This window comes from Zophobas morio, unplaced genomic scaffold (genome assembly GCF_036711695.1).
Source record: "Zophobas morio isolate AGI-343-1 ecotype UQ-CSIRO unplaced genomic scaffold, CSIRO_AGI_Zmor_V1 ptg000066l, whole genome shotgun sequence".
In the NCBI taxonomy this organism is placed as follows: Eukaryota; Metazoa; Arthropoda; class Insecta; order Coleoptera; family Tenebrionidae; genus Zophobas; species Zophobas morio.
This window is the reverse complement of record NW_026972171.1, coordinates 82,338-104,755: the sequence shown is the minus strand read 5'-3', so window position 1 is coordinate 104,755 and position 22,418 is coordinate 82,338. Positions and strand designations below refer to the sequence as shown.

At 25.3% G+C, this 22,418-nt stretch overlaps 3 protein-coding genes across 4 annotated transcripts; all 3 read left to right on the top strand.

The window, feature by feature from the left end:
• Positions 1-607: 607 nt before the first annotated feature.
• LOC135143616 (guanine nucleotide-binding protein G(i) subunit alpha-like) lies at positions 608-2,492 on the top strand. Its single transcript, XM_064075514.1, has 9 exons — positions 608-883; positions 950-1,156; positions 1,228-1,421; positions 1,469-1,623; positions 1,680-1,801; positions 1,849-1,920; positions 1,969-2,018; positions 2,094-2,247; positions 2,302-2,492. The coding sequence occupies exons 1-9, from the start codon at positions 865-867 to the stop codon at positions 2,490-2,492; spliced, it is 1,164 nt and encodes a 387-aa protein (XP_063931584.1). The 5' UTR covers positions 608-864.
• Positions 2,493-3,873: 1,381 nt separating this feature from the next.
• Positions 3,874-8,309, top strand: LOC135143600 (uncharacterized). Of its 2 annotated transcripts, none has more exons than XM_064075489.1 (24): positions 3,874-3,951; positions 4,066-4,129; positions 4,202-4,278; positions 4,369-4,422; positions 4,483-4,565; positions 4,625-4,741; positions 4,797-4,923; positions 4,979-5,044; positions 5,111-5,217; positions 5,296-5,415; positions 5,476-5,565; positions 5,639-5,734; positions 5,796-5,896; positions 6,129-6,216; positions 6,309-6,447; positions 6,507-6,631; positions 6,748-6,855; positions 7,264-7,426; positions 7,522-7,616; positions 7,681-7,725; positions 7,793-7,897; positions 7,966-8,050; positions 8,099-8,170; positions 8,226-8,309. In XM_064075489.1, exons 3-23 carry the CDS (start codon positions 4,215-4,217, stop codon positions 8,164-8,166), a joined length of 2,046 nt encoding a protein of 681 aa, XP_063931559.1. In that variant the 5' UTR covers positions 3,874-3,951; positions 4,066-4,129; positions 4,202-4,214; the 3' UTR covers positions 8,167-8,170; positions 8,226-8,309. The 2 variants fall into 2 exon arrangements, with proteins under 2 accessions (XP_063931559.1, XP_063931558.1); XM_064075488.1 differs by having other exon boundaries at positions 4,066-4,134.
• A 4,795-nt stretch (positions 8,310-13,104) lies between these two features.
• LOC135143615 (peregrin-like) lies at positions 13,105-21,502 on the top strand. Its single transcript, XM_064075513.1, has 9 exons — positions 13,105-13,161; positions 13,342-13,451; positions 13,613-13,712; positions 13,784-13,939; positions 14,379-14,516; positions 17,705-17,843; positions 19,692-19,820; positions 20,763-20,870; positions 21,499-21,502. The coding sequence occupies exons 1-9, from the start codon at positions 13,107-13,109 to the stop codon at positions 21,500-21,502; spliced, it is 939 nt and encodes a 312-aa protein (XP_063931583.1). The 5' UTR covers positions 13,105-13,106.
• Positions 21,503-22,418: the final 916 nt, after the last annotated feature.

Genomic DNA, 22,418 nt, shown 5'->3' with positions numbered 1-22,418 from the left:
AATTGTAGCAAAACCGTTAAACACCAAATTCGAGCTAAATTTTGTTTTAATGGTTATAAGCAACACTAATAAGGCTACCTTTGTTTTAAATGGGAAGTAAACAATATAAAAGCAAGCAATGTTCAAACCACGCTATAAGTATTTAAAATTCCAAATATAAATTAATTAGTATTGCTATAGTCCCGAGCTAGCGAGAATCTACAGTTTATATTTGTTAAAAAAATTGCCTTTTACTATTGTCCTATTGGTAAAAATTTACAAGTAAAATCTAAAGATCAATGTTTATGTTTCTTCCAACTTAGCCACTTTTACTAAAAAAAATTTTAAAAATCTTAAAAAAAATTATTAAAATAATTTTTATACAGTACTCTAATATTAAGATTATTTTTTTTGATAAAAAAAAAATCGTATATAATTTGAAAACGGTTGGTCCCACTATTTTATTCAAGCCTTCCACCTCCCTGACATCATATTTAATGTTGTGCGTCAACTTTAAGAAGTAATGTACAATTTTATAGCTCGTTGCACAGCCCACTTTGGTATTTATTACATTGACAATTAAACTCTTGTCCCTTACTTGTAGCTTTCCATCCCTTCTTTTAAAAAGTTTAACTTTTGCCTCTCAAGCTTGAAAGAAGTAAGTACTGCTTTGAAATAGTATAGAGGGCGTTTACAGTTAGTTTGATGTATTTTGCTTTTACCTAAGGAAGTAAAGGCATAATTTTTACTTTTCCACTCAGTAACTGTTTTTGAAAAAGTTCTTAGCTAACTCTGTAGTGCCCCCTTTATTGCTAGTAATCAAGCCTTCGCGACCTGTAGCTCTAAAGGTGTGGCAAACTCTTGTTATGGCAACAGTGAATTTTAATGGTCAGTTTCTCGAAAGGTTTCTTCAAAAATTTTTATTGGATGATTTAGACCAGAAGAGTTAATAAAAATGCATAAATTGCAGAACATATATACCGCCCTGACGGTGGGCTTCTTGTTACGTGGGTGCCTGTAGTCATTTTTCTGCGTCTTCTGCTTGCTCGCTTCTTTTCTATGGGTGGTTTCAAAGTTGCTGGCGCTCTGAGAGGGGTATGGTTGGACGTGGATGTCAAGAAAAGGGTTGAAACCAAGACAAAGAAGAAAAAAGAATTTGGAAAAGTGGTTTTACTAGGTTGGTATCCTGACTTTTTACTCTTATTAAATACCACCGTGAAATTGAGCTAACCTGTACATTTAAATAAGGCATGGAGGGATCTGGAAAAACCACTATTTTAAAACAAGCTAAAATTATTTACAGTAAGGGATTTAGTACTCTTGAGTTAACTGAATTTGCTCCTATAATCTTTTATAATATTTACGAATCTATGAAACTTTTAATTATAAACCGAAGGAAATTTTGTATAGCCGAGAAGGATGATGATATTTCCCAATTATGTGTATATAATATTTTTGTCTCTTGATTGTCTTTGCTGACTTCAATTAGGAGTTGGAAGATTTTTTGTTAATGCAAGACGTTAACGACCACTACCAATTTAACGAAAAAACTTATCAAACCATTATAAGGTTGTGGGCGTCCAGTTCCATTAAAAAGTGTTACGAGATGCGCTCCAAATTTAATTTAATGGACTCAGCAGAATAGTAAAGAAAGTTAAAAATTCTGCAAGTTTCTTCTCTTTAAGCTTACTATACAACAGTTACTTAAATGCTCTTTGTGATGGAAGAATTAACTTTACTGGGTATATACCCTCCGTAAAAGATATTTTAAAATGTCGATTACCTTCTGGTGATCTTTCGAGGCATAACTTTACCATAAAAGGTGAAGTTGTGTTTATTGAAGTTTTCAAGTTTCTAAAGGTATTGTAGGCAGGCATTTTGAATTTGTTGATATTGGAGGGCATCGCTCGCAACGAATAAAATGGATGCACTGCCTTCCGGGTTAATACATTAACATACTTTTTTATTACTAATAAACCAATTCATTAGAAGCGACTGCCACTTGTTTTATAGTTTCAGCCAGTGATTACGACCAAGGCGTAAGCCGCATACAGATTTATTTAACACGCAGAGCTATCTGTTTGCTACTTAGTTTTAACTAAAAGTTATATTAGAACCGCCTTCGGGAGGCTATGTATTTTTTTGAGGAAACACTTAACCAGGAGTTTTGTAAAGAGCACCCATTTATACTTTTGATAAACAAGATAGACTTGCTTAAGAAAAAGTTAAAAGTCATCCCTTTTAATGAGAATTTTCCAGAATATAAAGGTAAAGCAGCCCTACTTAGTTCAATATATCACAACTTTTGTGAATCTTTTTTAGGCGGCCCACATAATTTTGAGGAAGTCCAAAGCTTTATTTTAAGAAGTTTTCTTTCATTAAATGTGAATTCGAAGATACTCATATATCCTTACTTTACGCGCGCGATTGATACCGATTGCATGAAAAGTATTTTTTATGCAGTCAGCAATATAATTGTAAAGAATAATTTAAAAAAGTACTCTATTCTTTAGTAAAAACTATTTGACCATATCGAGTTTGCTTTTAGATTTTAACTTTTTATAAACCGCTCAGTATGAGGGAATAAAATATTATTTTTCATATTCGACTTAATTCGTTAAACAGCGCATATTAAAAACGATGCGCTAATGGACCTCAGCGCGTGTAGATCAAGAAAATCACTTTTACTATTCATCTAATGATTCTCTAGAACGTGTCTAATAAAAAGTTTTTGCATCTCAAAGAAAAATAGTAGTGCTTTAACTTAGAATTATATAAAGAATCTTCTGAAATTTTAGACCTCTTTTGGGTTCTAAAAGGGGTGCGTCTCCTAATATTTTTTTGGAAATAATGAGTATAAAATTACAAAGATTATTATAGCAATGCGGATTCAAGGGATATTAATTAAATAATCGAGCAGTTTTTAGTGTTGTGAAGTACCTTTTTTTGCATAAATTGTTAAAAAAAGGTAAGAAGACAATAAATTCCAAATTATTTTTATAAAGTACACAGTATAAGTTATAAAATATTTCGGGTTAATAAGAAACTTTTTAAAGATGGCCTAAGCTGGGGTATTAATTTGTAAAACTATGTAAATTTAGGTTATAAGTGATTAGACTTGATTTTACAAAAGGAACCTCTCTGTGTCAATAGCTTTGTAAAAAAAAATAGCGTAATATAAACTGAAAGTTGCCACAAAAGATACACCGGTCCATTTCTAAGTTGTGTAATCTGCTATATAAAGCAACCAGTTCGAATATAAGTTGGTGGAGAAGGGTATTACTCTTATAGTATTAGTGGATGCGAAGTGCTAAACTTTGGTTTTTATTAATTACGTAGTAAAACTGCCTACCTAAAGAAATATAATTACTTTCTAAATGCATAAAAAAGAAAACTTATTCAAATTAGGGAAGCGAAACGCTTTAAAGAGGCATCCAGTGCAAACAAGAAAAACTAATGATTTAGATATTTTTTAAAGATTAACACCTCAAGTTAGTTTTGATATAGCAAACACACTTTTTAACGCTATATTTTATAGTTTAAAAAAAAAAATAATCCTTTGCATTAAAATAGTCACAGTTAAACTTTGGTCAGTGTAAGGAGTTAATTGTGCAGTACATAATAGAAATATAACAACAGTAATATAAGTTAATACAAAGAAAATTTTTATGAAGTAGTTATTACAAGTAAAGGCCCATTTTTAAAATCTGTTACAAACGCGACTCAACTAAGAATAGTTCAAATTTAAGCAAGATTAACAGATTCATATATCTGCAACGCTGACGTACCACATAGTTTGAGCCTCATATCTTCGGGGTATAAACCTATTATTTTTGTTTTGAAAGCTGGGAACGTTAAAAAGCGCTAGCCTGCAGTAAATTTTTTTTCTTGTTGGGCTCGAACTTGACTTCGAGTTAACAATTTTGCGTTTTAACAGCTGTTCAAATAAAAATTGTGAAGAAACTTTTTCAAGTTATTATAATTAAATATAATATTATAAAACGATCATTTTTAATATTCTTTGGTGAAGGCTAGCTTTTAAAAAGCTGATATTGTTAAAGTTAATTCACGAATATATTTTAAAAGTTAGGGAGCGAAGCCGTAGTACAAAGTTTAGAAAAGTGTATGTAAATAGTACAGCCACCTAATGGTAAGGTATTTTTTTCTGCTCTTTGCTGGGTTCAATAGTTTGTTAGTTGCTAATCAGTTAAAACTTCTGTAGTGATTCTTCGTATATGTCTTCTAACGTTTTGTTAGAAGATGACCTCTGTAAGCTTCAGCCACTGAACGAAACTGCAGGTGTGTTTTACCTTACATACCTATAAACTATATAGATTCTGAATAATAATAGTTTATATATTATACGCTTATTATTTTTTTTGTTTTTAGTTTTTAACTGTATAAAGAATAGATTTAACAAGGGACTCATTTACACTTATTCAGGTTCTTGTTAATGATTCGGTTACACTTAAAAAGTTTTCTGTTTGCTACTTTATTCTTTAGGCCCTGCCTTAATAGGTGTTAATCCAATGAGGCCGATCGCAATTTATGGAAAGGATTTCATTGAGAGATATAATCGCTCGCAAGTTAACCTCACTTGATTAATTTCAATGCAAAAAAAATTATTATAAACTAAACTAAAAAGAACGTACGCGAACTACCTCCACACGTTTATGCAGTAGCCGAGCAGGCCTATCAGATTCTTGTCAACCAGCAACGTTCTGCTAGTATAATTGTTTCCGGGGAGAGCGGCTCTGGGAAAGTAACAATCATTTTGATATATTTGAGTATTAATAAAATTATAATTACCTTTTTAGACTGTTTCATGTCGGTATTTACTGGAGTACTTCGCTTCTGTGATTCCATTTTCCCACCACGAAATTTTAGGAAAAAGTGTTATTGAGCAGCATTTGCTATCCACCGGATTAATTTTAGAATCTTTTGGTCTCTGAACTTTTTTTTATTATATAAATTTAAATATATTATAAATTATTTTAAGGAAACGCCTCTACACTTCGTAATGCTAACAGTTCGCGTTTTGGAAAGTACATCCGCGTCCAGCTTGGTATCAGCGACTGTTGCTTTCCAAAAAAAAAAATTAAAAATTTCTACTGCTTAAATCTTTTTCAAGACGAATCCTTGAAAATTTGTGGTGCTCGCGTTGACACTTATTTATTAGAAAAGACTCGCGTTATTGCGCACGCTTTTGGGGAAAAAACGTTTCATATATTTTATCAGGTTTTTTATTTTTTTAAAAAAATTATAGCGTTCATCTTCCGATTAAGTTTTAATGATGCTCGTTCAATTGCACAAAAGCTTTGTGCTGGAGGAACTCAAGAACAACGATCTCGCTATTTCCTTACGGGCCTCACTAGAGAAAACTTTTACTATACCGTGCGAGATCAGTATCGCTATCGCTGCGAATTCTCGTCCTCAGTAGGTTTTTTAATTTACCAGCATTTAGATTTCGTTTTTTGATACATAAAATTTATGAAGAAATGCTTGTCGAGGCGAGACACTCAACGTACAGATAAGAATCATAAAATTCCTTTTTTTAAGGAGAGAAGGGCGACCAATTTAAATTTTGTATACTTTTTAAATTAATCTTTTTTCGCTTTCTCTTACTTTTTGTAAATTTCTTTATTATTAATTCCTTTAGCTGAGTTTACATGAAAAAACAATTGAGGATGAAGAGAGCGATTTTGAAAATACTATTTCTGCTTTGCGCGCACTTAATGTCGGCGAAGATCTACAGGTTTTCTTTTAATTAAAATATTTATATTTATTGCGCAAACAATTTTATCTAATTTTTTTAGGAAGATCTTTTCCGTATACTCGCAGGAATTCTTTATTTGGGGCAAATTTTTCCAGAAGAAAAATTTGGAAAAAGTTTTGTGGTTACTGGGCCGGGCTCGAGGTTCTTTAAATTATTATTTTTTGAAATTAATACGTATATTATTTTATTACTACTATAATTAATTATTCGAATTTTAAAATTACAACCTTAAATTTTTTTATTTTTTATTGTAAATCATTAGAGCGTAATATTATATATTATATATATATATATATCCACCTTTTATATTTTATTTGATTTTTGATTTTATGCATTAATTCAATTTTACAATTTACATTTTTTAATCGCACAGTGTAAGTAAAGCTGCTGAGTTACTTGGTGTGGCCCCAGCGCATCTTGCTAAACTTTTGCAGAACAAAAAGATCGTTGCTTTTCGAGATGTGATTTTTAATTTAATTATTATTAACTAATCAGTTTCACATCTTTTTTCTATTAAAATTAATTCCTACTTGCAAATTTTTTTTTTGGACAGACAATTTATTCACCAATCACAAGACGAGAATCTGAACAGCTCCGCGATTGTTTGTCTAAAGATATCTATAAACGCCTTTTTGATTGGCTTGTTTACAGAATTAACAGCCTTTTTAGTGAAAATGAAATTTTTACAATTGGTAATTTTATAATGCACTTATAAAAAACAAGATCTTTTTATAATTAATTTACTTTGTAGGCATTTTGGACATCTATGGCTTTGAGAAGTTTGAAGAAAATAGTTTAGAGCAGCTTTGCATCAACTACGCTAATGAAAAACTTCAGCAACTTTTTGTTTCTGTCGTTTTTAAAGTGGAACAACAAGTGCTTATTATATATAATTTAATTTATATAGAAACTATTAATCGAAATTATTATATAATTTATAATTTAAATTTGTTTAAGATTATTATTATTTAGTATTATTGCTATTATAATAGGTTTACTTTGAAGAGGGAATAGATTGGAGTTTCATAAAGTACGCAGACAATCACGAATGCATTGAGATGATGGAAGGATCTCCCGGAGTGTTTTCTTTGTTAAGCGAAGTTGCCTTTTATTAATATTATTATTTTTAATTAATTAATAATTCTTATAATTATTATTAATAAATTTTAATACATGTTAAATTTATTTAGTTGAATATTATTATTATAATTTTTAATCCTTTAAATTTATTTAGTTTTTAATGTTATTATTATAATTAAATTATTAATCCATCCAATTTATTTTAATAATTTATTGAATTTTTTGTTTTCTATTTTTATTAAACTTGCTATTATTACTATTAAATTTATCTAATTTTTTTATTGAGAGTATTATTATTAGTATTTTATTAAAAATTATACATCTATTTATTCTAATATTTTAAACCCATTATAATTATATGAATTATAAATTTTTTTAAATTAACATTATAAAATTAATTATTGTTGTTATTATATCTTACTTTCTAGCAATGCTTTCTGAATCGCACTTGCTCCGATGAGAAAGCCTTCACTGAGCGGCTTTACAATACTTTTAAAGCAAATCCATATTTTCTTGGGGAAAAGTCAGGGGCGTCCTCGCGGCTCTTTACTATTCGCCACTACGCCATGGACGTTTCCTATTCGACTGCGCGTATTTTTATCATTATTATAAGCCAATAAGATGACAAGATGCATAACAAAAAATATAATAAAATGCTCTATTTTATTGATTTTATGTTTTTGTAGAATTTATGGAAAAGAATATGGATCATCTCGGATTTGAATATGTGGAATTGATGCGCTCGTCTCGCTATGAGTTTGTAAGGAATCTATTTCTTGAGGTTTACTTATTGTTATTATTATTATTACTATTATTATTATTATTATGAATGTATATTTTTTTAGTGCGATGAGGGGATTAAGAAAACCACCGTTACTTTAAGCTTCAAAGTTGCACTAATTTAAATTTTTTTTTAATGTCTTTTTATAATTTTTTTTTGTTTTTATTTATTTCAAGAATTCACTCACAACGTTGATCGATGCGCTTTCTAAAACGGAATCTCACTTTGTTCGGTGCTTAAAACCCAACGCGTGTCAGAGCGGTGTATTTGTGAATGAGGAAGTTTGTTTCAATCATTATTGCGTTTTATTTTTTTTTTCTCGCTAGAATTATTTTGCTTTGCTATTTAGCGAAAAAGAAAAGTTATTGATAAAAATAATTCAAAATTTACTTGTTTGATGGCGCGATGGTTTTACAGCAACTCCACGCCTCTGGGTTTTTTTTACTACAACTATTTTTTTTTTTTTTTTAATTTCATTTTAGAATTGTTGATGCCGTTCGCATTGCTCAGGCGAGCTACCCGTACAAATATATGTACTCGGATTTTATAAAAAAGTTTTAATTTCTTATATTAATTTAAGGATTTATGTAATAGTAATCTTTTGTACAGATACTCCATTCTTATAGGCCCCTCCGATCCACGTGCGACACTGCGCGAAACTGTAGAAGCTGCCTTAAGCCGACTCTTCTCGCCGCTCTGCACGGACGTTCAGTTCGGACGGACAATGGTCTTTCTAAGGACCCAAAAGGCACGTGCTTTCCATTCATTGATTTGTTTTATGAAATTTTTCCTGCAGATTTCTTCGCTTGACTTATTAATCTCCGAAAAAAGAGAATTTTCCTCCACTTGCATTCAAAGTTTTTTAAGATTTTTTTTGCGAAAAGAAAGCAAAAAGGTTATTTTGTTATTAATAAAGTTATATATTGTTAGACTTATATTATTTCCTAATATATACAAAAAGAATCTCGTGAGAGCTTGCGTACAGCTCCAAACTTTTTTTCGTGGGCTATTAGCACGTGGTAACTATAAGGCTGTTACTGGGACCCTCGCGGTGTGCCAAACATGTATTATTTTTCTTTATTGGTTTTTTTTTTATAGTTATTATAATCTTGAGCCAGTCGTTCGCACGGCGTTATTAATAAAAAAACGGAACTTTTATGTTCTTCACGTGATTCATCTTCAAAGTTTTTCCCGAAAAGTCATATTACTGCAGGAAAAAAAGTATAAGAATGCCGTTAGAACAGTAATTTTTGGTAACGCTTATTGGTTACTCGTGTTTAGAACATTTTTTATAGGGAATTTTTTAAAAAAAAAGATTAATTTTAAAAATTTTTTAAAAGCGCATTCGCTTCTGACAACTGCTTGCTTATAATATTTATTTATTTAATTTTTGTTCTGATCTTTGAAAATTGTATTACTTCAGCTTATAAAAGTTATAGAGGAAGAACTCAATTTCTTAAAATTAAAAGAGCCGCCCTTGTTTTACAAAAAGGTTTTTTCTTTTTATATTAACTAGTTTAAGTCGAGAAGCCATCTACCAATTAGCTTGCCGATTTTGGATCGCAAAATGCAAATCTAGAAGCCAACAGGGGCTCGAGATTCAAAAATTAAGAAATTTAATTCAACGCCTTCAAGGTAAAAAAAAGTTGTTTTATAAGAAATTTAGGTAAAAAAAGAACTTGCCTTTTTTTGAAGGCGCGTCAAGTACAGCAGCAGCGCCAGTTAAAGATTACAATAAAATCTGTGAAAGTCTCTCTGAAGCTCGTCCAATTAGCATCCACGAAGAAAAACTGTATGACGATGTGCTCCATTTAGTCACGGACGGGCTTCCGGATTCAAAATTTGAATCACATGGCTCTTCAGCTTTGAAATACTTTGCGGAACGAGATCAAGCGGGATCGACACGGATTGTTTTTCAGGGCCAATCCGTAGTAGTGACGGTCACCAGCTCTGCCTCTAGTCCTCATACACTCTACTTAAATCTTTGTGGGCTGGCTAAAGAGGATTTCCATAAAGTGAATGTCGTCCTTACTAATCAACCAACTTCAGAATTTTTAAATTCTTTTCTCATTTCATCTCAAATAAAAATGATTTCCAAATCGCTGAAGGCGCACCAGCAGAGCTCTTTTGGCAGTAAAGTTTGTGATTCGCTTTCAAGCGAAGATGAGGATCCAGCCGCTTTGGATAAGTTGGACGATTATAATTCTCTAAATATTAGTGAATCGTGGAATTGGACTGTAAGCGATTCACTGCGATTTACTAATTCTTCGATGTATATACTAATTCTTATATATATATTTAATTCACAGAGCCCTTTATAAAAATCCGCTTTATAAGTAATTTAAGGGAAAAGAACTTTATAATCTAAACTTTGAGCTTTTGCACGCTTCTAAAATCAAATGCCTTTCCTTTTATATAAAAAGAGTTTTTTATACTTCTAACTTTTTTTTTTTTTGACGCAAAAGTTAATAAAAATATTGACATATATTTTTTTCTTGAGCGCCTTTATATTTATGATCTGCTTACTGGTTTCACAATGTTTACTAAAAATTTTATATTTTTCAATACGTAGAGGTAGACTATTCCTGGAATTGTATAGAAAAGACTAGGTCCTTCTAAAACGTTAACATGTATTAGGATATTCTTACACACTGCAGTCTTGAATTTAGTAAACCTTGACATCTTTTCATAAAGCAATAAGTTTTAACTCCGTGATAAAATACCAAAAATATATAAATATTTTTGGCAAAAGTTTTCTTTTAATAAATAATTCTTTTGTTAATATATTCCCTCTAACCTTCCGTGTAAACAGTTTTAAAATTGCTTTCAGTTTTTCTAATAAAGTTTTATTTTTATAAATTATTTCGCCTAACTTTCCGTGTGGTAGGGAATTAAAAAAATTTCTTGCATAAACTAACGCATCTTTCCAGTGCAGCAGCTTTTCTGGTGCATGTAAACATATATTGCCGGAAAGAACAACTCTCCGGCAAAATATAACTTTATTATTTAAACATCTTTAAAGATGAATATAAGTTGGTATTAAAAGCTTACTTACGTCGCCTTTTAGTATAATTAAACCTTACTAACTTAAAGCATTACGCTTTAAATATTTCTTTAAATGACAACATTTCCAGTGATTTATCCAATGTACGTGTTTTTAATAGTTTTCATCTTTTATTTTTTCCACAACTCTTATTAAATCCCGTAGACGAAAAGAATAGAAATAAAGAAGTTGTTAAACATAAATATAGAGACTTGATTGCCGTTGCTTACAAGGTATCCTCATATATTGCCGATTAATCGAGAGGATGTAGTGCTATTCATTCGCTTTTAAAATTACAATCGAGGAAATTACTAAACGGAATGCTTAAAAATTGTTTTTATTTACCAAAGTTGCCTAGTTAGTAATAATTTTTGACTTAATTTTAGTATATAATAATTTTTAAATCAAGAAAATAATTTTTAACTTTGTTGCTTACATTCTTGAGGATTCCTTCTAAGATATAAACGACATAAAAGCAGCAACCGACTCAGAAAAAAAAGCTTTAGTTTTATAAACTTGTTATAAAGTTTTTGAAAAATCATACATGATAGATTGATACATTGACTAATAGCTTTAGAAGTCGTAGGCTTTTAATCGAAAAATAATTTTATATATCATAAATATTAGCATTACGATAGTATTGCCATTAAGGCTATCTCAAGTTAAGCTTCTAAAAGAACTTATCCCTTATTACTTCGCTTAAATATTGGCTTGTATCTTATACGATATATATTCATATGCAGGATAAAGTTTTATATACTTACTCTGCAGACCTTGTAATTTAACTAAATTATTTTCACTCTTGGTTGCCATAACTTATTGCTATGTAAATTTTGTGTATATGCTTAAGATGTATTATATTAACCAAAACATGTAACAGGTACTCAGGGCCTCCTCTCTAAGTTATTACAAACAATTTCTACATTAGTTCATTTTTGGGAACTTCGTTAAATCATACAATCAATTTTAGAGGACACATGCTCCATCTAAAATTGCTTGTCTGATTGTTTAAAATTTTCATGCAAAAAGATTATGAGGATCTCTTACTGATATATGCTCACTAATGTAGATATAAACATAAAATATTTCAAAAATATAAACCGATAAATATAATTTATAAAAAACTGAGCCTACATTAACGCTTACATTAAAGAGCACTACAAGATTTTAGTTTCACCATAACGAATGGCAGCGTGAAATTGAGTAGGTGGCGCACACGTTGTAGCAAAGTATATAGAAAGGAGGGGAGACCTGAGATAATAATTTGGAGAGGTAAATCGACTAAATTTAAAAGGAAACTGTGAATTTTGTACACCGTAATGACTATCTGAATGTTAAAATTTCTTTTGGTCTAATATCTCCTTATAGAAGTATGACCACTACCATTGTGCAAAGCAGTTAACAAGAAATCCAGTTTTTGCTATAGCCTTTTTCGATTAAGACGAAGCCAGCGCCACGCTAATGTCACTGCACATTTTATCGAGCCCCGAGAATTATACTACGGATTTTATAGGTTTTACTCTTGCAGATAACTTACTACTGACCTTAACGTTAACTTTATAATACTTTTTCAAAGCCTGTGGAACTATTATTTAGCAGAAGTCATGCAAGCATTGACTGTGTGCTCTCTCCATAGGCTGAAAGCGTTATAGTGCTACTTTATAATTTTACGACTGCAGGTCTCCATTAATACACGCTCTAAGTTTCAAAAAGGGTAGGGTTACTAATAAATAAAAGCTTGAAAGAAGTGCAATTAAGTTTATAAACGAAATTGTGCTTGATAATTTGTCGCGTTAGTAATTTTCCTAGATCATATAATAATAATAAACTTTTTGTTTCCCAAACCTTTTTTTACTACAAGCGTGTAAAAGGGCATGTAAAATTTTGCCCAGTAGAATATAAATACTTCAATAAAGGAAATTTCTTTAACCGCGACTACAGAGTTGCTATCGTTCTTGAAACCGCCAGCAGAAAAATCGCTTATGCGGTTTGAAACTACCAATATCGAGACTGTGGATTTACTAATTCTGCTAGATTTAAGGATATACACTCTTTTTAAATAAAAAAAGAAAATACAAATTTTTGAGAAAATTGTTTAGTATTTGCACAAAGTATATAATTAAAATAAAAGTAAAAAAATTTATTTATGAGAAATGTAACTAAGTAAGGTACAACAAAATAAAAGTTATTTTTCTATCACAGTTCACCTTTTTTGCTTATATACGAGAAAAGCACCATCTCATGAGTTACTTTTGATAAGTTATTGGTAGTTCGGGATGGCCCTTCCTAAGCAGGGCCTTCCTTTAGCGTAAAGCTCGAGCGCCGACTTTTTATAACTTATTCTTCCTTTAGTCCCCGTTAAAACCGTCTAAAGCTTTTAATATAGTTTACTGTTAATGTTTAACACTTTCAGCCTTCTAAAGTTTTTAAGGAATTAAATTAAAGCTATGCCTACGATCCCCAAAGAAGTTATTCCCTTGATCGGAAGCACGGCTATAATTAGTTATGTATTAGCTTAAATAAAATAAATGAGTTCATTTAAATTGGCGACATAATATCTTATTCTTCTCCTTTACCTTTGTTTTGATATCTGCCTATCTATCGTAAAATATAACTCTTGCATTTTGAAGTTCAAGCTTTATATGTTAATAATTAATACTTTATACCTTTATTTTTATAAAGATATCACTCAGAATGGTGTGACGATACCTGTTGATTGCATGGCTCCTCTTAAAGTTGAAACCGTTCATAATAATCGAGAAATTTCTGAGGCCTTAAGGGCTCTACCTGCTGTAATTATAGTTTCTTTGTAACTTAATGAAGTTGTCGAAGAAAATAGAACACTAACATTTTATTATAATTACGATAAAAGTAAACATATGTTAAATTTTATAATTTTTTGGAGACTGCTCGCACCTAACTTTTATCTTTTATTTATATATTAATTTTAAAGCCCAGTAAACTTCTACCTTCGGGGAAATTTTGGATCATTGAAGACTATAATACACAGAAGAAGACTCAGCAGAGACCTTTGAATTACTATCGTTACTCAGGTTTTTTCTGTTTTTCCTTTGAACATTTGTAAAGAATTTAATTTCTAATTATTATTATACAATTCTAACAGCTAAATCAGCTGAGCAACTTGATAAAGAAATTGAGTATGACGTCGATGACGAGGACCTTGCTTGGCTTGCTGAAGTTAATGTTCAGAGAGAGCGGGAGGGATTGGGAAAAGTCACTCCACAAATGTTTGAATATGCGATAGATCGTTTGGAAAAAGGTTAGATATTTTAATTTAGGCTACTGACCGCATTCGCTAGACTTTATAAATTACAAACAATTACTTTTGCAAAACTTTTTGTTATATTTTTTATTATTATTAATAATTCTTGAATAATTACTTTTGTAAAGAAACTCTAACCTTTTATGTTTATTAAATTTTTTAAGATTATTTTTGGCTTAGAATTTGTGCATATTAATAGTTCTAATTATCCTTTCAAAGAGTCTTTATATTGCTAAATTAAAAGTTATTGAAAATTTTTATTTATATTTTTCAAAAAAAATTAGCTAAACTTTGTATTTATTTAAAATTATTAAACACTTTTTTTGCTAAATTTTTGAAAATTAAAATTTATTGAAAATTTAAAATTAAAATGAAAATTATATTGCTAAATTTTTTGTAATTATTACTAATTAATAAACAATTACTTTCTGCAAAGAATCTTTTTTTTTGAGCCACGCTCAAGGAATTCATGGCTCCTTGCCGGTTGACGAAAATGCTGTTTGTTGCATTTGCCGGGATGGCGAGTGTGAAAACACCAACGCGATTTTATTTTGTGATGCGTGCAATATTCCCGGTGATTTTTTTTACACTTTTATAAATTTTAAATAATTTAATAAATTTTAATTTTCCGGAACTTTTAAAAAGACGTAAGGAAAAAATGTAAATAAAATTTAAATGAAATAAAAATGTTAAAAACTTTAGTTTGAATCTTTAATATTTAAAATTTTTAAAATACTTTTAATTAAACTTTTTTTTACGTAAAGTACTTAATTTGAACAAATCGTATATGACTTGGGTTTTTGAAATTCGTTTAAATTTTTTTTAATACACTTTTTATTGTTTTTATAATAATTTTGTTGAATTATTTTCTTATAGAAACTACAATTGAAAAAAATATAAACTTTTATAAATATTTTATTTTTTTACAAATATTTAAGGTTTACTTAATTATTTTATTAAAAGTTGTAATAAACTAGCAATTGTACTATGATTTTTCCTTTTTATCGATGTTTGTCATTACAATTATTTTAATTTTTTTATTAATAAAATTTAATGTCTAAATATTTTATTGCAAAAGTTTTATTAATAAATAAATAATTTTAGACATTCTTTTACTTGAATTAGTTTTATCATATTTTTGTAAAACCAAGAAAACATTTTTTAAGCGTTTACAATAATTATCAATCTCAAGTTTATGATTAATATTATCCAAAACTTACAAAAAATTTAAATTTTGATTTATTTTTTAACAAAATTACTAATTTTTTATATTTTTTTAATTTTTTTAATTATATTAATTAAAAAAAACTTTATTATACAGAACGGAGTGCATTTGTTACTTTTTTAATTTCTGATTAATAAATTACTCGAAAATAAGAGTTTTGAAGTTTTAAATTTTTTTTAAACTAAAATATATTTTTTTAATTTTTTAAATTTTTAATACGTAATTTATATATTTTTTAATTCTCACTTTTTAATAGTTAAAGTATTCTCTCTAATTTTATTATATTTTCTAACAAACGATTATTTATAGATATTAATATACTAACTTAATTTTTTATTAAAGATTTAAATTTTTTTTACTTTTTCAAAATTAATCATTAATTTATAATAAAAGTATTTTTTCTTTTTAGATTAAAGGATTTATGACATTTTTAAAATAAATAATTAAGTTAAAATAAAAATAATTATAAAAAGATATTTAATTTTAAAAAAAAAAACTTTTATAATATTATTAAACATAATGCAATAATAATAATTTCAAATTCATAAAACAGCTTTGCTAATTTTTCTTTCAAAAAGTAATTCTTTTTATAATTAAGGAAGCTGAATAAATTTACATTATAATAAAATGAAAAGTATTATTATTTTTTAAAAATATATATTTTTTTAAGAAATAAACAAAGATAAATTAATAATTACAAAGAAAAATATGTAAATTTAGAATAATTATTTTTACTTTAAAAAAAAACTAAAGTTAATATTATTATTAAAAATAAAAGGATTAATATGAATGTTGTATATAAAATAATACTTTAATAAATAAATAAAATCTTTTTTTTCAAAATTTTTAAACTATTTCAGTTGAAATTGAAAAGCTTTTAAAAAAGTATATAAGAAAAATTTATAAATTAAATTTTTATTTTATGTTCAAACTTTTAGTAATAAAAATAAGTAAAAAGAATAACAAGAAAAATAGTAATTTTTTTAACAAAAGATTTACTAAGAAATTACGTTTGTTAGTAAATTTCTAATATTTATATATTTATTTATAGTAAGTAATTATAATAAAAAAGATTTATTAAAGTTTTACTGATTTTTACTGAAATGAAAATATTATTGCAATATATTAAAAAGTATAATAAAGATCTCCTATTTATTTGTAATTTGTAAAAAAAAATTTTAATTTCTAAAAGTAATAAAATTACGTTAAAAAAAGATTTATTAAAGCTATAACGATTTCTATTTAAAAATTTTTATTAATTTATTTTTGAATTTTAATTGTTTTTTAACTAATAAAATAATAAATTTAATTAAATTATTACTTTATATATAATATACTATTTAAACTTTTCTAAAGAAAAATTATTATAAAGTTATTACTCTTAACTTTAAATATAAAATTTATTTTTTAATACTAACATATAAATTTAGTAAACTTTATAATAATTTATTTCCTTTCACTACAAATTTAAATCAATTAAAAAAAAATATTATAACATTTTATGTTTTAATATAAATTTTAATTATTCTAAAAAAAAAGTTTTTTAATTTCTATATAGTTAAAGTTTTATATATATATATTTTGATTTTCTATTAATTTATTTTTTATCATTTTTTAGATCTTTATAATCTTTTTTAATTTTGTAATCGTAATTGATGTGTTAATTACATATAAAGTAAATTTTATTAAAATTAACTATTTATAAAAAAATTTACTTATTTTGCATTACTTTATAATATTTTTATTAAAAACTCACTATTATAAAAAAAAAGTTTTTTTTTTTGCATTACTTTCTTATAATATTTTATTAAAGATTTAATATTTTTAAAAAATTTGAAATATTTTTTATTACTTTATTATAATATTTCTATTTTTATAGATTTACTATATAAAAAAATTGGATTTAATTTGCCTCTCGCTTTTATGCAATAAAATGATTTTTTTGCATTACTTTATTATAATATTTATTTTTAAAGTTTTACTATTTATATAAAAATGAATTTGTTTTAATTTATTATAATTTTTTTATTAAAGATTTACTATCAGTATAAAGATTATTTATAATATTTATTATTAAAGATTTGCTCTTTGTATAATAAATGAATTTTGTTTTACTTTATATTAATATTTTTATTAAAGGTTTACTTATTACACAAAAAAATAAGTTTTTGGGTTTAAATTCAATTTTTTTTCCTGTTAATCTTTTTTACTCTAAAATTTACAATAAACAAAATTTACATGAATTAATTATATAAATTTTTTTTTTCAATATATTATAATTTTTTAAATTAAATATTTACTAAAAAAATGTTTTTTTTGCATTCATTAATGTCACTTAAGATGTACTAAATATAAAGATAAATTCTTTTTTACCTTTATATATATAACTTTTTTATAATTAACTAACTTTTAAAAAAATTTTCGCCTCAATTAATTATAAATTTTTTAATTAAAAATTTCTTCAAAAAATTTTGTATTTATTTTAAATTTTGGATAACAGATTTACTTATTTAAAAAATTGAATTTTTTTTTCCAAGTTCACCAAGAATGCTACGGCGTGCCTTTCATTCCTGAAGGCCAATGGCTGTGCCGACGGTGCCAGTTGTCCCCGTCAACACCAATCAGCTGCGTTTTGTGCCCTAACAAAGGAGGCGCCTTCAAGCAGACGACGAAAGGGTTTCCTATTTTTTTCCCTAACTTTCAATGAATTATTTTTATAATTTTATTTTTAATTTTATATTATCTTTACAATAATTATTAGTATTATTAAATCATTATGTTGTTCGACCTTATTGAGTTTCCTCTTATTCTTTTCCGAACTTGTGAAGATTAAGATTTTTTTATTACTTTTTTTAAAATTTCATTATTTTTTTTTAATGCAATAATTTCATTGGATTTTATCTAGTTTAATTTTTCCATGAACTTTCGATGTTTTAAATTTTTTTAATTATTTTTTTATCATTTTTAATATTTATGTTTTTGGATTGGGTCCCCCTCATTTTATTTCTCGAACATAATATGATCCTCAATTTTATAAATATTATTATTTTTAGTTATTATTGTTATATTTGAATACTACAATTTCTACTTTGCATTTATTAAGTTTTCATCTTCTTTCCAGAATTTTCGTTAATTTAATTTTTTTAATTTCTCTTGCAATAAAATTTTTACTTCAAATTAAAAATAATAATTTTTTTTTGATTATCAATTGTTTTATACTTTTTATTTTTATTGTTTTTATAATATATTTTATTTTTTTCAAAAGCAAATTTATTTTTTATGTTTATTAAAAAAATATTTATTGGTATAATATTAATTTTTATCATAAATTTATTATATCCGTTTTTTTTTTAGTACTATAAAAATATTTTTCAAATATTTTTTTTATAAAATTAGAAAGCAAAAGTTTTTTTTTTCAAACTTACATGCAATAAATTTTTAAACTTTTAAGTAGATCTAAGAAGATTTTTTATAATTGTATAATTTATTTATTAATTTTTATAGATTTAACAATAATTTATTATTTTATTTTTTTGAATCGGTTAAATCATTTCGAAATCTTTAAGTAAATCCAAAAACACGTATTTTTCGTATTAATTTTTTCCTTTCACTTTTATAGATTTTATAATTAACTAATTTCATTTTTGAAAGTTAATATGAATACATTTTTATAATTTTTTTTTCTACTCCCGTGTAGATTTTTTAATTTATTAATTTTTCCTTTATATTTATCTTTTGAAACGGTAAAGCCATTTTAAAATTTGTAAGTAAATTTATAAACACATTCTTGTATCACGTTTTCTATACTTTTATTGATTTTATATTTAATTTATTTTTATCTTTTATAGTTTTACTTATGTTTTTGTAAGTTTACATACATAAAAGTTCTAATAATAAAAGTTTATACCTTTAATTTATTTAGAGCCGCATTTTTGAGTTTTTTAAGTCTAAACACATTTTTATAATCTTTATAAATTTTTATTTGATTTGAAATTTTTAGGTAAATTCCAAACTTTTTTTATAATTTTTTTTTTATAATTTTTTCTACACTTTTTTTAAATTCTAGTTCTTATTAATTTATATTTGTTTTTTAATATTTTTTAAAAGATTTTGTAAATATCAATGTAATTTTTAGACAATTATACATAATTTTGTTTGTAGACTTTTTTATGTACACTTTTTAGATTCTATTATCAATTATTTCTTAATTTTTCTTTCTAAATCTTTTTGAATGGTAGAGTTATTTTACAAACTTATAAGTAAACTTAGAAACATTTTAGTTTTTATATATTTTTTAAAGTCTATTCAGCTGTAGAGTTTGAAAATTAATTTTTTCATCTACACTTTTATTGATTTTATTATTAATTAATTTTAAATATTTTTTTTAAATCTTTTGGAGCCATTTAGAAACTTTCAAGTGATTTTAAAAATTAAAATTTGAAATTAAGTAAATTCAAGAAATCTTTAAATTTTTTCTGTGGAATCTTATAGGTTTTATAATTATCGCTTTAAAAAAATCTATAGAGCCTGGGCGCACGTTGCCTGCGCTCTATGGATTCCCGAAGCTCATTTTGCCAACGACATTGTGGTCGAGCCCATCAACATTGACGAAATTCCTAAGGCAAGATTTAAACTTTGTTGCTCCATTTGCGGGTATTTTTATAAATTTTATAATTAAATTTTATAAATTTTTATGTAAAAGTGAAATAAATTTATATTTTGTGAGAGAATTGTTTCTTTTACACTTTTTTATTATGGCGTGTGAAACTGTGATTCTTTTTTGTACAGTTGTGGCTTTTTTTTTAAAATTCAAATAAAAATGTACAGTAATTATATATATTCTTAAAGCTTGCTTAAATATTTATTTTTTTGTGCACGTGATATTATTTTCTCTTATTTTATACATTATTAAAATTATTTTAGAATTAATATTTTTTATTTTGTTTATAAATGCGAACGTTTAAACATTAAATTTTATGATTTTAAAAATTCCCTTTTTTACTATTATTATAGAAAAGTTATATTTATTTTTAAAAGATTAAGAAACTATAACTAATTTGTTTTTTTTTTGACTATTTTTATAGATATTAATTTTTTGTTTTATAAAAAATTTTATTTAAGTATATTTTTTAAAGCTTACATTTTTTAGCTTACTTTTTTTTATTTAAAAGTTTGTGCGTTCTGGTGCGTCTGGAATTTTATAAAGTTTTACTTTAATTAAAGTTAATTCGAAATTTAATATTTTTTTTGAAATTTATAAAATTATCATAAATCGTTTAATTTTTATTTATTATATTTATAATTATTTGTTATATTTTAAGTCTTAAAAATAATAAAATGAAGATAAAATGAAATAATAAAGAGTTTTATATGAAGAAATAAAAATTTTAAAAAATAATATAGAATATAAATATAATAGTAAAGTGTTAGGAATTAAGAAATTAAAATAAATATAAAATTATATGCTAAAAAAAAAAGTTATAATATTATTTACGAAAAAAAAATTATTTAATAAAAATTATTGATTATGAAAAAATAATTTTCACAATAATAAAATTTCTATTTTGTTTTTTTTTCCAATTTATGTTTTATTAGGAGGAAAGGCGCGTGCATCCAGTGCCACAAGCAAACTTGCTACACGGCCTACCACGTGACCTGTGCACAACGCGCGGATCTTTATATGAAGATTGAATCTGTTGAAGGGTTCACTAAAAAAATAAATAATAAAAAGGATTTTTTTAAAAGAATATTAATAAATTGTATAACAATTTTAGTCAACTATAAATTTTGAACTATTAATTTTTATTATTACTGAATTTAGAAACTTTATTAATTTATTATTTTTATTAATATTAATTTCTAATTTGGATTTATTAATTTTTTTTAATTAAATGTAAAAGTTATATTTAAAATGTTTTTAGTCTTTTTTTTTATAATATCAAAAACTTTTTAAAGATTTGTGATTATTTTTAAATAAAGTAGTGTAGCGAGAAGGGTCGGTGCCTTATTTATTATCTTCATTATAAATTAAGTTAATATTAATCATTAAATAATACTAAGTATGAATAGACAAAATTTGTATAAATGTTTATAATACTAAATTTTTAAATTGATGTTTACAGTTTTAAAAAAAGAAATTTAAAATATAAATATATATATATTAACTACTCAAACAAGAATAGCATATAACCAATAATTATATATTTATATATAATAACAATACAAAGTAAAAAAGTGTAATAATAAATGATAAATATATAAAATCTATTAAAATTCTGTTAAATACACAAAAAGTACAAAGATACAATAATTTATATTAAATTTTTTATAGATAAAAATAATATGAACAAAATATTAATTTTTTAACCATTGAAATAATTTTAATAAAATATTTAATCAAAACTTACAAAAATATTTTTCTTTAGAGATTTTCTATTGAAAAATAAAATCAACTAAAAAAAATCTCTACTTTTTCATATTAATTTAAAGTTTATAATTAATTATAGAGGATTTAAATGAAAACGCAATAGATTTTTTGTAAAAAAAATATCTTAAAAAAATTTGTAACAAAAAAGAGAAAATACAAACTTTTAATAAAAAAATTAAACTCAATTACTTTTAATTTTAAAAAATAATAATTATAACTCTTAAAAGAATTTTTTTATTTAATTTATTTAACGAAATTTTTTTTATAGTTTTATTTTTCATTATTGTTAAATATTTTTTTGGCTTTTTTTAATTGAACATATAAATAATGAAATTTACACATATTATAGTATTTTTTAGTATTTTTGATGATTTTTATTTTATATAAAAATTTATATCTTATACTTATTTCATTGTTTAATAAATAATATCTATTTCTATTTATTTTTATAAGTATAACGTTCTTTTGTTCAACTTTGTATATTCTATAAATATTTATATTTTTTATAGTGTGGAAGTTTTTTTAAATTTAAGTATAAATAATAAAAATTTATGTATTTATTATCATTTTTTTTTTGTTACCGATTTTATATTGATTCTTATATTCATATAAAGTTTTTCTATTCAATTCGATGGTTACTCTTATTATTTTTTTTATAGTACAAGTTGTTTTTATTTTTTATATAATAATAATAATATAATAATTATCGATAATAATAAACATTTGCGTTCAAGTTATTTTTTACACTATAAAAACTAACAATAAATAATATTTTTTACAAAATTTACACTCTTAGTTTGGAGCATCCCAACAAAATTTCTTAC